The following is a 16,344-nucleotide window of genomic DNA, read 5'->3' as shown; positions in this document are numbered from 1 at the left end:
AATTTTATAGATCAAAGATTTTATTTATTTTAACACGTTGTAAGGCTCAGCAAATTGTGCCCCAGGGGCCAGCCACCTGTTTGGCAAATAAAGTTTTACTGAAACACAGTCACACTAGTTCATTGCGTCTGGCCGCTTTTGCAACGCAACTGAAGTGCTGAGGGGCTGAGACAGAAAGTTGTGCAAAGTCTAAAACACTTATTTGCCCCTCTAATAAAAAGTGTGCCAAACCCCATATGGCATCAGAAAGAAATGTACCTACAGTAAGATATCCTTTGTCTTTCATAACAAGATTATTTCAAGATAAGATTTGCACTTAATTTGGGCCTCATGTATCAGTTCTAAGCTACCCACCCTCCCTGACTGATATCCCTTACACTAGGAGAGAATCAAAGCACTAGAATGGGATAATGAGAGATCACCTATGGACTAGAATCAGGAGAGCCTCTGAAAAATCTATGCTTGGTTCTGTTTCTTCCAAAGACTAATAAGAAAAACTGAGAAGAGGGGGAAAAACATAATTCTACAAAATACTTGGAGAATTGTTCAAAGGTTTTCCCTATCCAATATGTGTAGTAAATTTGCAAAGCCAAGACTGCCACCCAAATTTTCCTGCTTGCCACCAGCTCCTTGTTGTGCTTTTCTGTAGAACTTCCAGCTTTATTTATTTAGTCTACTCTCATTTTTGGACACTCTTTCTGGGAAGGTTATGCTAAGCTTGACGATGGGAAAGATAGTTCATTCCTCTTCCCCTGACAATACCGCCCTGGGAAGTGAAACTCATGAAGAGATGGCAGTAAGAGCGCCAATAAGATCTTTAATAGGAATCAAACTTCTCAGAGGCTTCACTTCCACATCACAAAAAGATTCTGACGGACTGCGTGAATTTTCCATCTCAGATATCTCTAAACTGCAACTGAGTGGTGTGTGTGTGTGGGGGTGGAAATCTCACATCTAAGTCGTGAGTGTACAAAGAAAACAACTTACTTGCACAATATAGTTGCACTCTAAGAGTTGCATTTTTGGACTGAGGCTCAGTTTCATAAATGTATATATATCCTCAAATATTTTATCATACAGACTTAGGAATACAGAAGCTTCCTGTGTAGTACGCTTCTTCAACCACGCCTGCAGCAAAGAAACAGAGTCTCTGTTTATAAGAGAGTGAGACGTGGAAATACACTGAACGCGCTTCTGTGGGTCTGTCGTCCCCACCTGCAGTATTGGCCTCCAGCTGAGAGCAGAGCTGCTGATGTAGACCATGCCCATCCTAGAAACCGTGGCCGGAGAGGCGTTCTCAATATTGTGGACTTCAAACAAAAGCTTACAATTAGGGGCCATGGGGATGCGATCTCCATTGGCCAGTGTGAGGGTTTTGTTGTCATCCAACACGGAATTTAAGTTCTCGATCCAAATGGCATCAACAGGGCCGTCTAAAACGAGGAAAATGTTTTCACCTGCCAATAATGAAAACAGAAAATCACTTTTCACCTGCAGATAATCAAAACAGAAAATTAAACCAATACTGTGTTATTGATAAACTGGCAGGGGAAAAGAATGAGCACCAGAAAAGAGTTTATGTGTACCCTTTTTAGCTTTTAATGTTTTTCTCCACAGAGTAGAAAAAATCCCATCTGTCCAATCATTGGTCGCCGTGTCCAGTCTGCCAAACATCTGAGGAGCCGTAATAGCTTTTGGATTCATTCGCATTTCTCTATGAGGCCTCCCGCATTCTGTTAGTGCCTTCATCAGGATTGTTATAACGGTTGTCTTCCCAGAACCACTGGGCCCAAGAGTCATCAAACCATGGCGTACCAGAGACGTCTCATATAACTACACAATGAGATAATCCATTGAAAAATGTAACTTATGACATTCATAGAAGTTTTGTGCAGAAATTTTAAAGGCTTTAAATAGGCTTTTCATTGAAGTAACTTGTTCACTATTTAAAAGAAGAGAATATGCCCCCCCCAAAAGTTTTTTTTGTCTTACTAGAGGTGGATAGCAAATGAGCGGCACGTTATAAAACGATATAAGTGATAAAGTAATGACAATGTGGAACTTTAATTACATTTTGGAAATAGTTAATTCAGGATCTAGTTTTGGGGTCTCAAACTACTGTTCCTTGTGATTTTAGTTTGCTGATGCATAAGGAGCAGTTTGTGTGGTGATATTGCCCCCCCGTGGTAGAAAGCAGCAGTACAAACCAACTCAGCCAAGACCCAAGTTACACACACACCAGGCTTCCGGTTCCCCAGAAGCACGCCTCGAGGTGAGGAGTCCTGTGCAAGTGAGTGTTCACCAGGGAAACTTTTAATGGAGTAAGGGAAGCAGGACAGAATGGGGAGAGGTCAAACAAGGTGTGATTGAGGACAAAATCCTGTAGCAGGGAGACTTAAGACTGGCCCTGCGGGGCACTTTGGAACATAAGTCACACCTCTGTGTTTGTTCCATCTGGAAGCAGGAGAGCTTGACTTTCCTACTATATCACCCACAACTCCTTAACTAAAGAAGGTTATTTTGGGAGCAGGGGAAAATAAACTCCCATGCACTGCCTGCGCTTTGTGCCTGCCAAAAAATGTGGGGTTGGTGAACCCTCCTGCAGAAAGTGGTATATATATGTGGGATTGGAATCACAGTTCTAGAAGCGGGGGAAGGGGCGCATGGATATGGTAAAAGAGATTCAAGAAGACATAGTAAGGACATGGACAGTGTCTATTACAATCTCCTGTCTATCTTTTCTTTTAATAAAAATAACAATTCAAAGGTCTCACAGCTGATCAGAGGTAAAATTTGAGTTATTCTCCTCACATTTTAGGTAGAAATGTATTACCTCTGTAATCCATAGTTTAAAAGCAGCAGAGGTACTGGCCATATTATACTCGCCAGTAATGTGTTTGACATTAAATAAAAACACAATATTCTAGTGCCCCACCAAATGAGGTGACTAAGATTTCAGTACTCAATACACTGTATACATATCACATGTAAAATGACGTTTTCCCAGAAATTTTAAAAAAATGTTTAATGGTTTCCCAAACATAGATGATGAAAAACACTTTGATTTTTTTTCCCTATATATTTCCTTGTAAGATTTGGATCTGTCTCATACACTTGAACTGCTTACAATGTGGCAAGAAGAGTAAGTTAAAAAAAGAATCGCTCTTTTTCAAATGAAGTTTTTAACACTCTCCACAATTTCGGCACCTTCATTTTCCAAAAGCCCTGGAAAATACCCCCAATGCATCAGGCTCGTGGGGATTTAATGCAGCATCTCTGCTACAGCTTCTTGGCTCTGCTTGGTAAAATCACTGGTAGGTTGTCACAAGGATGAAATGTGACGGACAGAAACACACCAAGAGACACAGGCAAAGGATTGAGTTTAGGTGTGAACATGCCCACACACAAAGCAGGAGCAAAGTACCACCCCCAGATTCCTCAGGCTCCATGCCCTATGAAGGCCCCCAGCTATGGGAGATGCTGCCCGACTGGCACAAGAGCCAGCTGGGTCATTCCATCTCCCTGCGTTTTTATAACCTACTATCCCCTCCCAATTGTTCTCGAGATTCTGGCTACCACCTAACCTAACCTCATCAGGTGCAAGTAACTTCAGTAACTGCTTGATTAGTATAAATCCACACTAACATCCCTGGGACCAACACCTCTCACTGAGGACTCTTCTTGCAATGATGTGTTTTAATTTACTTTCAACGTTTACATTCAGTAAGACTAATTTCACAAGTTCTTCTCTTCAAATGACAATCTTTAACAACACCCACTGAGCATCATACTGATAACAGATTTAAAATGTTTTACCTGCACAAGCTTGAGATTCCAGGGTGGGTGGTTAATCAAACCTTCCAGTTGAACCTGGTTGGCTACTGCAGCTTGCAGTTCCACGTAAGTATTACTATCTAGCTGTAATCCTGGAAACAGGTCATTGATTAAGCTGAGGAACAGGGGTTCATCTTCATCAATCTAAGGTGGCAGAGAACAAATTTACTCATTCAGTCAACAACGAAGCTTGTAGCAGACGCTCACAGCACTTATCACTTCATGCCCAGAGAACCATTTTATTACTCTCCTAGCCACATGTGTATGCCCTAGTACTTTCTCCCAAACACCACCACGGAATCCACATTACCTACAGCATTGCACCCAAAGTTCCCTGGCATTCAAGGTCTTCTCCAGTCTACTGCTCCAAGGTCTGATCTCATTTCTTTATCCTATGAATGTTCTGCTTCCCACAGACAGGTATATGCACTAACCTTAAAAACATGCAAGTAATAGTTCCAATCCCATGAGAAGAGAGTATTAACACTTCACTTAAATTAGGAAAAGATCTGTAACCCTGCATGTCTGGCTCATCCAACACTGGCTGGAAAACTGCACCAAAGCAGCGTTCAGTCTCTCTTGAAAGCAGCAAGTTGGAGTAAATGGACTCTAATCCTTATTTACCACACCTTTAATACAGAGATCGCCCCATGCCCAACTGCTGACCCCCTCTGAATTTTTCCCATTCTCTGGTGGGGGAGGGTCTCCGGATACTTTCTGGAACTCTCGTCTAGAAGTTTCAGGAGTACCATTATTAATGGAGGCAGTGAGCTATACTCTGGAGGGAGCAGAGAATTTAGCATCAGAAAGTCTCGTGGACTTTTGTTCCAGCTTATCAACTGACTGTGATTATGGGTGAGTCCTACACACGTGCCTCTCCCATAAGGAAAATGGCAATAAGCACGATAGCCACCCATATCCCCCAGAGTGGCTGTAAGACTCAAACAAGACAATACCCCTGGATAGGTTTTGTAATAGTCATGAACTACACAGATGTTAGTTGTTAGTTTTGTAACTAGAATGCGAGCTCCTAAGATCCATTTCTTTCTCAACCTTGTACTCCTAGGGCATGGACATGATATGTAGCATAGAGAAGCCCCTGAATAAAAGCCACATGAACCTGTCCGTCAACCAGTTTAAAACAACCTGGCTGTAATTGTGACAAGCATGAAATCGGTGAAATAATTACTATAATCTCTACAGCAAACTTTTAATGCATATTTGGAAAACAGAAATGGTGTTGGTGTTTTGGGAGAGACATAGCTAAGCTAGTCACATACAGAGAAAGCAAAAAAAAGCTTTCACGGTTCCCTATGAATCCAGATTTTCATATTTAGAATCTGTGTAACATTATGAATAATGGACTGACATTTGGGGGCTGGAGCCCACTGATGAAGCCTGTTTCATGGCACACAACTGATAAAAGGATGCATTTGCAGCCCATGTGGGTCATACAAAGCCATGGCGTTTTTTGTGGGGGAGGGGGGTTGCCTTCCTCTGAAAGCTCAGCTCAGTGGTAACTTCCCTGCAATTTTTTTTTTTTTTTTTTTTTCTGCGCCCACACAGCATGCAGCATCTTAGTTTCCCAACCAGGGACTGAACCTGTGCCCCCTGCAGTGGAAGCGTGGAGGCCTAACCACTGGACCGCCAGGGAAGTCCCACTTCCCTGCAGTTTTTAATGTTAACAGCTTCCTATGAGCCAACCCCCACTTGTCAGCCAGGTCAAAATCCTGAAAGAGAAATTAATTCAGAGAAGAAAGATACCAATTTAGAAAGGTTCATATCTCTTAGTCCTCTCATGACGGTGCTTAATTCACTCTCTTCTGGTCTGGCTCTTTTTTGAGATCCAAGTGTCCTCAGTACAGATAGAATATTTCTCAACCCAAAGTCATAATGAACCTAAGATGAGAAAAGAAAGAAAAAAGATTATTCAATTGAAAAATTCTAAATGTAGCCTCACTATGTATTACATATAGGTAGATATTCTGATACTTATACACTATAGTTTTGGAGTGGCTGAGTGGCAAAGTTTTATTAGCTGGATTCTCCCGCCTTTCCTTTGACTGAAAAATGATCACTCCTCTGGAAAAACCAAGCTGTGTGATACAGTGCTCACACCTTAAATATCTTTTGAGAACAATACAGTCTGATAGTCTGAGTGGCAACCATTTAAAATGCATGACCAACAGGTTACATACTATGTGATTCCCTTTATGTAATATTCTTGAAATAACAAAATTATAGAGATGTAGAAAAGATTAGGGCTACAAGGGGCTATACGGATTTGGGAGAGAGGTGAGTGTGGCTATAAAGGGGCAGCAGGAGGGAACCTTGTGGTGATAAACAGTTGTGTATGTTGGCTGTGGTGGTGGTTACATGAATCTACACGTTTGCATAAGACTACACACACACAAACACACAGACACATGAGCGCATGAAAAATTGGTGAAGTCTTAGTAATTTCTGTTTATTGTACCAATGTCGATCTTCTGGTTTTGTTACTGTACTATAGTTATAAGATGTCAACACTTTGAGAAGCAGAGTGAAGAGTGCACAGGAACTCTTGTACACGTCTTTGCAACTTCCTGTGAATCTATAATTATTTCAAATTAAGAAAGTTTTAAAAATACGTAATTAGGGGGCTTCCCTGGTGGCGCAGTGGTTGAGAATCCGCCTGCCAATGCAGGCGACATGGGTTCGAGCCCTGGTCCGGGAAGATCCCACATGCCGCGGAGCAACTAAGCCCGTGCACCACAACTACTGAAGCCCGCGCACCCTAGAGCCCGCGCTCCACAACAAGAGAAGCCACCGCAATGAGAAGCCTGTGCACCACAACGAAAAGTACCCCTTGCTCGCCACAACTAGAGAAAGCCGGTGCACAGCAACAAAGGCCCAATGCAGCCAAAAATAAAATAAATAAATAAATATTTTTTAAAAATAAAATAAAATAAAAATACATAATTAATAGGTCAAATTAATTATAAATATACTTTAGAAAAGAGTCAAGGAATTTTTTAACTCCCTAATTAGCATGTATCAAGGTAAAATTGCAAAGTTAAAAAACAAGTTTTCTGCTAGGAGGAAAAGAGATATACAAAGTTACCTGTTTAGTAAGTTGCTCTTCACAGAGTTTGTAAAGTACATAAAACTTTTGAGCCAAGATAACATTTTCAAGAAAACCACAGCTTGCAAGTTTAACTCGCATAATGATCTGAAAATGAATACAGTGAGATTTTTCAACTTTAGTGAAAAACAGGTAAAGAACATAAACTGTATTATGCTTTTAAATCCTGATGCATACCTGTCTATCAGGAACCATCATAGCAACAGTTCTAAATTGAATTTTTAAGTTCTCTGGTAGTTCCTGGCGCCCAGCATATCCAGGGTTCTAAAAATTAAAATTATTTAATTTTAACTGTTGATATAATTTTCATTTCATGAATACAAATACATTTCAAATCCCTATGTCAGATTCTAAGAGGGTATTGAAAAACATTAGATTCATAAAATGTCCCTATTTTCACAAAAATGTGTACTGGACCATCCATATTTATTAATGTCACATCACTCCCTCTTACACATTTCCATTTTCGTTATACTAATAAAGTCACACACATGCGCACACACACACACCACTCTGTGTAGCAAAAATTAAGTATCTGTGTATCTATTTATTAAGAAAATAGAAAAGGAAATAGAAAACTGAATAAATACTGGGGTAATTATGATCTAAAATATGTTATCGAAAGAGAAGGAAAATTCATCAGTTTACTTAGGTAATTTTTATTTCATCTCTTTAATTATCCTTTGCAGTGAGAATTAGAGTTCTGTGGCTGACAAAGTACCATTTAAAAAAACAAAACAAAACATGGGGATGAAGGGAAATAAAGACAGGAATGTTGAGAAAAACATTGAAAAGGACAAAAGTAGAGGTGGAAAGGAAGCCAATAAGTAGCAAAAGTCTGAGGACAGGTCGGAACCAAAAGTCCCAAGGGAAAGAGTAGAGGGTTCAAAGGCAAGTAAGGCAAAGAGGAGGCAGTTATTTTAGGAAAGTGCATGAAGAAACCTTCAGTCCCTGAGCATTTACTGGACACTGTCAATAGGCCAGATAACTTGCTAGGTGCTGGGAATACAAACATTACTGGCTGCCTCTCAATACTCCTTTTTTTCATCCTTAGGCACAGAACCCCAGTTGCAAGCTGTGTGCATCACCACCCAGGTTTAAAACCACATTTCCCAGCCTGCCTTGCAGCTGGTGTGATTAAATTCTACACCGTGAGTCACAAAGGGACACAGTGTATGAAATATCCTTGATGTCGGTTTGAAGGCAGTTGATTCAATCAATTGGCTCCAACAGAGATGCTTCTGTAGCATCTTGGGTTATAAGGTGGCCTTGAAGATGGAAACCATGATGGTGTTGAAACACTGAAGGATCTTAAGAGAATACATCCTTAGATGTTAAGCCACTATTTTTCATGTCTCAGTTATTCACAGCCTAATGCAATTATCTAATTGATATTTCCAATACTATTCTTAATCCAAAGGGAACATTAAGACTCTTTTAAATTCTTCTGAGCCACAGCATCACACTGAATAAACTTCTTCATCTAATTTCCTGAGTTATAACTGATCACGTCAGGATTATTAATATTTACTCCCAGCTGCTTAACTGGTTGTCTGCTTACATTAAAGCTTATCAGAACATTTTCTGATTTTTCTTCCTCTAATTTATCTTTATCCACTCAGGACACTTAAAACCCAGAGTACTTGTATTATCTTGCGACTTAGAGACTTAACAGAATAGAGATCATTTAAAAGCATCAGTAAAACCAGTTCAACATTAACTTCACTTCTCCAATTTATAAACACCTCTATTTATTCATGCCTTTGGTTTTCTGTCTTTACAACATTGTATCACAAAGCTCTGCCCTCAATCACACGGTCACTGAATTTGTTACAATACTTTGGTATACGATCTTGTTGAATTATTTTGGAAATTTTAAATCATTTCCATCATCCTTTATTAAGTGTCAGAGAAAAGCCAAGTGTAGAGGTTAAGTAGTCAGGTTTTGATGTTAGACAGACAATAACATCTTTCTCTAGCTGTGTGACTTGAGCAAGTTTTTTTAATTTCCCTGAGCCTCGGGTGTCTTGGTTATAAAATATCCATCATACAAAATACTACGGGACTATACCTCACTGACCCTTCAAAGTGAGGTGTGGCCAAGTGAATTGTTTTAACCAATGGTTGTGACCTCTGTCACTTCTGGACAGAAATCCTAAGAACCAGAGCATAATTCTTCTTGTTCTCTTTTTCCTTTGCTACAACAACCAGTAACGATTGCGACAGTACCAGAGTAAGGACATGTAAAGCATCCCCTGCCCTCTCCACCCCGACACCATCAACCTGAAGTGGACATGGGGCATGAGAGAATAATAAATCCTTGAGGTTTTAAACCACTAAAATTTGGGGGATTGTTATTGTAGCTTCTTCCCCCCTGTCTGATACAATATATAAAATATTTAGCTTGTCCCCTTACACAAAATTAGTGCTCAATAAACAGTAGCTATCTTTATCTTTAACATATCACTATTTTATCTTCTGTCTGGATTATTTTTACTACTCAAAAAAAAAAAAATCATATAACAGGGACTATACTCTGACCCCTGGATTGTCAGTCATTTACCCACTAATATATGCTTACTTTTATTTGAGTCTGTAACAATTAAACCAATAAATTGCATTTAAAACCTATGTTCTTCAATCCCTTTTAAAATTGCATCAAAAAGTATAAAATACTTAGGAATAAACCTGACCAAGGAGGTGAAAAGAATGAAATAATGCCGTTTGCAGCAACATGGATGGGCCTAGAGATTATCATACTAAGTGAAGTAAATCAGACAGAGAAAGACAAATATCATATGATATCACTTATATGTGGAATCTAAAATATGACACAAATGAACTTATTTACAAAACAAAAACAGACTCACACAGACACAGAAAATAAATTTATGTTTACCGAAGGGGAAAGGGGGTGGGGGAGGGATAAATTAGGAGTTTGGGATTAGAGATACAAACTACTATATATAAAATAGATAAAAACAAGGTCTTAGTATATCACAGGGAACTATATTCAATATCTTTACAATAAGCTATAATGGAAAAGAATATGAAAAAGAATATATACATATATAAAACTGAACCACTTTGCTGTACACCAGAAAGTAATACAACATTGTAAATCAACTATACTACTTCAATAAAAAAATTAAAAATATATAAAACCTATGTTCTCACCATTGTTAAGAAGATTCCAAATTCTGGATTTAAATCAACACAATCACCATCAGAAAAAATGAACTGTTTTTTTCTCTCTTTTCTTGCTGTCAAAACAATGTAAATTTGTTGGGCTGCCACTGATAATACAGGCAATTCAATTCTGTTAAACTCATCAAAACAGCCCCAAGAACCTGACTGTGCAAGACCTGGTATGAAAAACAGTTAATCTGATGAGTTTTACTTTGTAATATATCTTCTTGATGGCAATCATTTCTCCAAAGCGCTCTCAAACAATTTTATATTGAAATACAATTTATGTAAATTTCATACCTGGCTGTTTACAAAGACTTAGTTAATTCCAGTGATATACAAAGGTTTAATTATTTGTACATCATCACCAAAACAATGAAAATAGTACACTGCCAAAATGAAAGTATAGACACATCATTACACCAGGGATGCTGAAGGGCCACAAAAATTTGATTCAGTCTTGATGTGCCACCTCCAGTGGGGATGGGGGTGAAGCAGCCATAATATTGGGGGAAATTAACAAAATAACGGATGCCCCCTCTGGGTCAGATCACTCTGTTCCTTTCTTGTTGCAATGAGAGAAATGCCAGGAAACTAGGTGAGACAGTGAATGGTCAAAAGGATGTTTACTTATTTCTTACAAAACCCAGCACGAAGGAAGACCTGGATATTGGGAACATTGCTCCTGTCTATTCTCTAAGGATGAAAACCTTCATTATTTTCAACTGCATGAAATGCTCTTCTTTCTTTTATTATTGCTTTCCCCCACCTACCCCCACACACACTTTTTCTTCTCTCTCCTTTGGGAATTTCCATTATGTGGATATTGGAACTTATATATCTATCCCCAAGGCCCTTAAATTTTTCTTTCAAACTTTCCATTTCTTTTTGCAATATACTCTCTTGGCTAGATATTCCAACTCAAGGTAGGTTTTCTGTTTTTTTCTCAGTTTTTATTTTCAATTTCTGATTATTCCAATTGTTATTCTTTTCATAGCAACTTATTTTTTCTTTAATTGGTTGTATGTGGTAAATTCTTGAATCTCTCTGAAGCCATTAATCTTAGTTACTTTTGCATTTTCTTTGGTTTCCTCTATTAACCAGTTAAGTGGTCAGTAGGTCTCCTTGCTGTTTGTGAGTGCCTCCTTAATGCCTTCAAATATTGTATGATACTTGGTTATCTCTTCATATGTGTGTATTTCCTCATTCCAAATGCAAATTCCTGTTTGCAGGATGCATGGCTGCCTCTGGCGATTTGGGGGAAGGGATGAGAGAGGCAGGAGAGCTTACCCTCTGGGTCTGGAGCATGAGGTCTGACCTGGTGCAGTGCTTGCCTCTCTGGCACAAGCCTCCACCCGGCACTGATCTTTGTCAGGACTCCCACTTCAGACCTTTTACATGGAGGAAAACTACTGGAGATAGCCACTTCCTTTTCTTTTTCTCTGCTTTCTGCTATAGTTTTGGCATTCTAGGATTTACCTGGTGCTCTAGTCTGCTTCTCTCAACCATCTTCAACCCTTAAGCCAGGAGTGATCCACAGAAGAACTTTCTCTTTGATTAAAAAGTGATTCTTTGGGTTTAATTTTTTTTAAAGGTCAGGCAATTATAATGAATAATGTAATGAATACCCACGTACCCACCTATCAAATCTTAACAATTCTGCTCCAGATTTCATCCTAAAGAATAAAATATTAGAACCACGGTTCAAGTCCATGTATGTCTCTCTTGGATCCACACTCCCTCCTTCTCCAGAGGTAACTTCTATCCTGAATTTGATGTCAATGGTTCCTATGCATGTTTCTAAACTACTGCTCTTACACATGTATTCACAAACACTACGTACTTTGCTCGTTCAAAATTTGTTGTGTTTGTATCTATTTTTCTATATATCTATAAAATACTGTACATATACAGTATAAATACATACAGTATATAATCAAATTAATAAATTTGATTTATTTGCGGTTCTCTGAAGCAGTGCTACCAACTTACACACACAGAAGTAGTACCAAGGGTTAGTTTCTACATACCCTTACCAACGGTGGTTTGTCAGACTTGTCGATTCTTACCAATTGGCAAGAATGAGAATACTATCCCATTATTGTTTTGCATTTCTTAATGATTTGAAGAAAATCTTTCTTTCTCTTTCTTTTTTTTTTTTTTTTTGTCACGCCATGCGGCATGGGATTGAATTGAACCCTTGCCCCCTGCAATGCAAGCGCAGAGCCTTAACCACGGGACCGCCAGGGAAGTCCGAAGAAAATCTTTCTTAATGCTGGATATTAATCTTTTGTCAGCTATACAGGTTAAAATATCTTCCCTCAGTCTGTAGCTTATTTTTTTCTCCTTCTTAGAGATGTATCACAAAAGGCTGTAAAATTACATATATATATATATATGTATACACACACACACACACACACACACACACACAACTGACCCTTGAACAACACAGGGGTTAGGGGCATGGACATTCCACACAGTCAAAAATCGATATATAACTTTGCAATCAGTCCTCCCATATCCACAGTTCCACATCTAGGTATTCAACCAACCTGAGATCATGTAGTACTGTAGTATGTATTTAGTTTAAAAAAATCTGTGTAGGGCTTCCCTGGTGGCACAGTGGTTAAGAATCTGCCTGTCAATGCAGGGCAGGTGGGTTTGAGCCCTGGTCCAGGAAAATCCCACATGCCGCAGACTAAGCCCGTGTGCCACAACTACTGACCCCAAGGGCCGCAACTACTGACCCTGAGGGCCACAACTACTGAAGCCCGTGCGCCTAGAGCCCGTGCTCTGCAAGAGAAGCCCCCCAATGAGAAGCCCACACACCGCAAGGAAAAGTAACCTCCGCTCGCTGCAACTAGAGAAAAGCCTGCGCACAGCAACAAAGACTCAGTGCAGCCAAAAATAAATTAATTAATTAATTTTTAAAAATTGTGTATAAGTGGACCTGCTCAGTTCAAATCTGAACTGTACAATGTATATATATCCAACAGGCAGGTAATTAAAGATAAGAGCTGGATGAGCAATCCCATGGTATCTATTACAGGGATATTCTCTTACCCTGTTTTAAGTGTATCAATCTTTTCTCTGTAGTTTGTAATTTTTGTAAAAAAAGTCCCTTTCTACTCTGAGAACAAAGGTATTTGCCTTTATTACCTTCTAAAAGCCATATATGTTTTGCCTACCACATTTAAGCGTCTAATCCCCAGAACTGATTTTTATACATGTTACAGGGATCCAATTTTTATATATGTAGGGATCCAATTTCCCTCGTTAAATGTTAATCATCTATTGTACCAGAATGACTTATTGCAAAGTCTATCTCTTCATCACTGGTTTTCAATACCACCTTTTCCATATGTCAAGTGTCCCTGGCCTATTTCTGCATTCTCTACCATATTCCACGGGTCTATTTATCAACCCCTACACAAATACCACACTCTCTTAATTATGTGCTAAGTGATATCTTTCTGAAATTTTCATTTTCTTTTTTTTTGTGCATGGTTAATTAAAATAAAATTTATTTTGTGTGTTGACTTCATATTCCAGTGAACTTGCTAAATTCTACTTTCTATAGTTTTGTTGAATTTTCTTTACTGTCTACCGTATCATTTGTAAATAACTGTATTTTATATTTATTTATTTCCAGTCTATGTATTTTTGTTGTCGCTATTGTTGTTGTTCCTTCCTGCAACTGGGCAGGATACAGAATACAGTGATAAGCAGAACTAACAGTAATGGAAATCCTCATCTTATATCTCATCTCAAAGAAAATGCTTTCAAATTTTCAATAGTATGATGTTTGCTGGGGATGCCCTTTATCAAGTGAGCTATGTGGATGGATATCTGGGAGAAGAATCTAAGGAATGGCAATCATGTGGAGGAGGGAGTGTACCTCAGGATGTTTGGGAAACATCACAAAGGTCAAAATGGCTGTAGTAGAGAGAGTGAGGGGACAGTATCAGGAGATGAGGTCAGAAGGTCACAGCCATGCAATGGGGAAGGAGCAGGTGTGACTGTATAAAACAATACAGGACCATCGTAAGGATTTTGGCTCTTATTCTCAGTGAGGCCAGTGCCCAGTTTTCAGCAGAAGAGTGTCATGATCTGACTTACAATTGGAAGGAACCAGTTTTGAGATTAGAATGGAGAGCACAAGGGTAAACTCAGGGAGACCAATTAGGAGGCTTATTGGAGTAGCACTGGTGAGAGATGATGATTGGCATGAACTAGGATGATAGCAGTGGGGATAACAGAAGGTGGCTGGTGTTGGATGTATTTTGAAGGTAGAGCTAATAGTGTTTGCTGACAGTTGGATGTGAGTATGAGAGAAAGAGAGCTGTAAAGGATAAGTCAAAGATTTGTGTGTAAGTATCTGGAAGAATGGAGTGGGTGTTTAGTGTGTCAGGAAAGGCTGAGGAAGAAGTAGATACAGGGAGGGAAGACCAGGAGTTTGGTTTTGGATACAGTGAATCTGGACCTGTTAAGATATTTAAGTGGTGATGTCAAGGAGTAGATATCAGTTGTACTATGTGAATCCAGAGTTTCAAGGGTAAGTCTGAGCTAAAGATGTAAATTTGATCATTTAGAGAGTATTTAAAGTTTGGGTCTGCATGTGATCGCCAAAAGAAGACCACAGAGCGCTGAGTTCTAAGACTGAAGTGCTCTCTCATCTTTTTTCTTTGTCCATCTGAAACCACCTGCTATCTATCTTTCCAGATATTCTCAAAAATTCCCATCTGCTGGTGCCCCCCTCTTTCTTGTTTTCTAGTGTTACCATCCTTTTTAAAAATCTTTCAGGAATTCCCTGGTGGTCCAGTGGTTAGGTTTTCATGCTCTCACTGCAGAGGGCCCGGGTTCGATCCCTAGTAGGGGAACTAAAATCCCATAAGCCACACAGCGTGGCCAAAACTAAGTAGATAAATAAATAATAAAAATCTTTCATTTCAATGGGATTTAATGCAGGAAGGGAAGTCACATGTGTAATCAGTTTGCTATCCTGATCTTATCTCCTCCACCATTGTTTCAGGCAGTAATAAATTGATTCCATTTTCATCATCTAATACACATTCAACTCATGGACTGTAATGCCAGCAATAGTACTGAACAATATTAAATTGATGATATCCAGCCATCCTGACCCAGAAAAATGGCAATAACATATGCATCAACCTATATTAATTTTGGTCATGTGGGATACTATCATTTTAGACTTCTATCAGAAAATAACATTTAACTGCAATAAAAGTAAATTCACCAAAAATAAGTGTTTGACACTTGCCTTTGAAAATCCTTCCTAGCCCCCTGAAATCCATTTGATCTGAGCAGTTAAACACGACCACATATTTTCCCAAGCATCTTCCCATGTCTTTCGTAGTTTCTGTTTTGCCAGTGCCCGCAGGTCCTGCTGGAGCCCCTCCCATGTTCATTCCCAAAGCTTGTGCCAAAGTGATATAGCATCTGCGAAAGTGAATGAGATAAAGCATTGTGAATATGGGATAACACATGTTACAGTAAAGCACAAGCAAAAGTCCAGTGTGATTGGAATGAGCCTGTTTGTTTTAGAATTTGAGCAGCCCACATAAGAGACAGGCAACCAAACATGGCTGGAGTATCTGATATTCATTAGAAGTAATACAGTGTTTGCAAAAACACTCAACTCTGACATAAAAAACCTGCAGGCCTTCCTTCCATTGTGGTCACGATAAATCCCAAGTCAGAGAATCAAATAAGCAGCAGTGTACTGGCAGATGTTTAACAATGGGCTCTCCAGGAACAAAAATAAATCTGATTTTTTTTTGGCCATGCCACATGGCATGTGGGATTCTAGTTCCCTGACCAGGGATCGAACCCATGCCCTCTGCAGTGGAAGTGTGGAGTCCTACCAGTGGACCGCCAGGGAATTTCCTAAATCTGATTTTCATGTCTGCTGATTTCTGTGGCATAAATACTTCCACCATGGCTGATAACAAGCTACCAATGTGATAGCACAAAACTGGGAAGAGATGCATGACGTTGGCTCTTGCATGCTGGTACAAGCCAGCTCCAGCACACCATTGCAAGTAAATCATTTTACTATGAAATGTTTCGCTCATTTAGACACATGTAAAGAACAATATAATGAATCTCCTTGTATCCCTAATCCAGCTTCAGTTATATTTACTTCAGATCTAAGCAAACTTAGTAAAGCT

The 16,344-nt window shown here is 39.2% G+C and overlaps 1 protein-coding gene across 1 annotated transcript in view; it reads right to left on the bottom strand.

Moving 5' to 3' along the window:
- The window catches only part of DNAH8 (dynein axonemal heavy chain 8), a 323,349-nt gene that overhangs the window by 158,709 nt on the left and 148,296 nt on the right, over positions 1–16,344 (bottom strand). Inside the window, exons 44-52 of the mRNA XM_032647945.1 lie at positions 15,435–15,613; positions 10,136–10,323; positions 7,136–7,222; positions 6,938–7,045; positions 5,599–5,733; positions 3,817–3,978; positions 1,587–1,833; positions 1,216–1,457; positions 988–1,128 (exon numbers count right to left, since the gene is read on the bottom strand). Of these exons, the coding sequence (XP_032503836.1) occupies positions 988–1,128; positions 1,216–1,457; positions 1,587–1,833; positions 3,817–3,978; positions 5,599–5,733; positions 6,938–7,045; positions 7,136–7,222; positions 10,136–10,323; positions 15,435–15,613 (1,489 nt within the window). The remainder of the gene's footprint in view (positions 1–987; positions 1,129–1,215; positions 1,458–1,586; positions 1,834–3,816; positions 3,979–5,598; positions 5,734–6,937; positions 7,046–7,135; positions 7,223–10,135; positions 10,324–15,434; positions 15,614–16,344) is intronic.

Source organism: Phocoena sinus, chromosome 11, assembly GCF_008692025.1.
Source record: "Phocoena sinus isolate mPhoSin1 chromosome 11, mPhoSin1.pri, whole genome shotgun sequence".
NCBI lineage: Eukaryota > Metazoa > Chordata > Mammalia > Artiodactyla > Phocoenidae > Phocoena > Phocoena sinus.
Note: the sequence above shows the minus strand (reverse complement) of the source record. Positions and strands in the feature narration are given on the sequence as shown.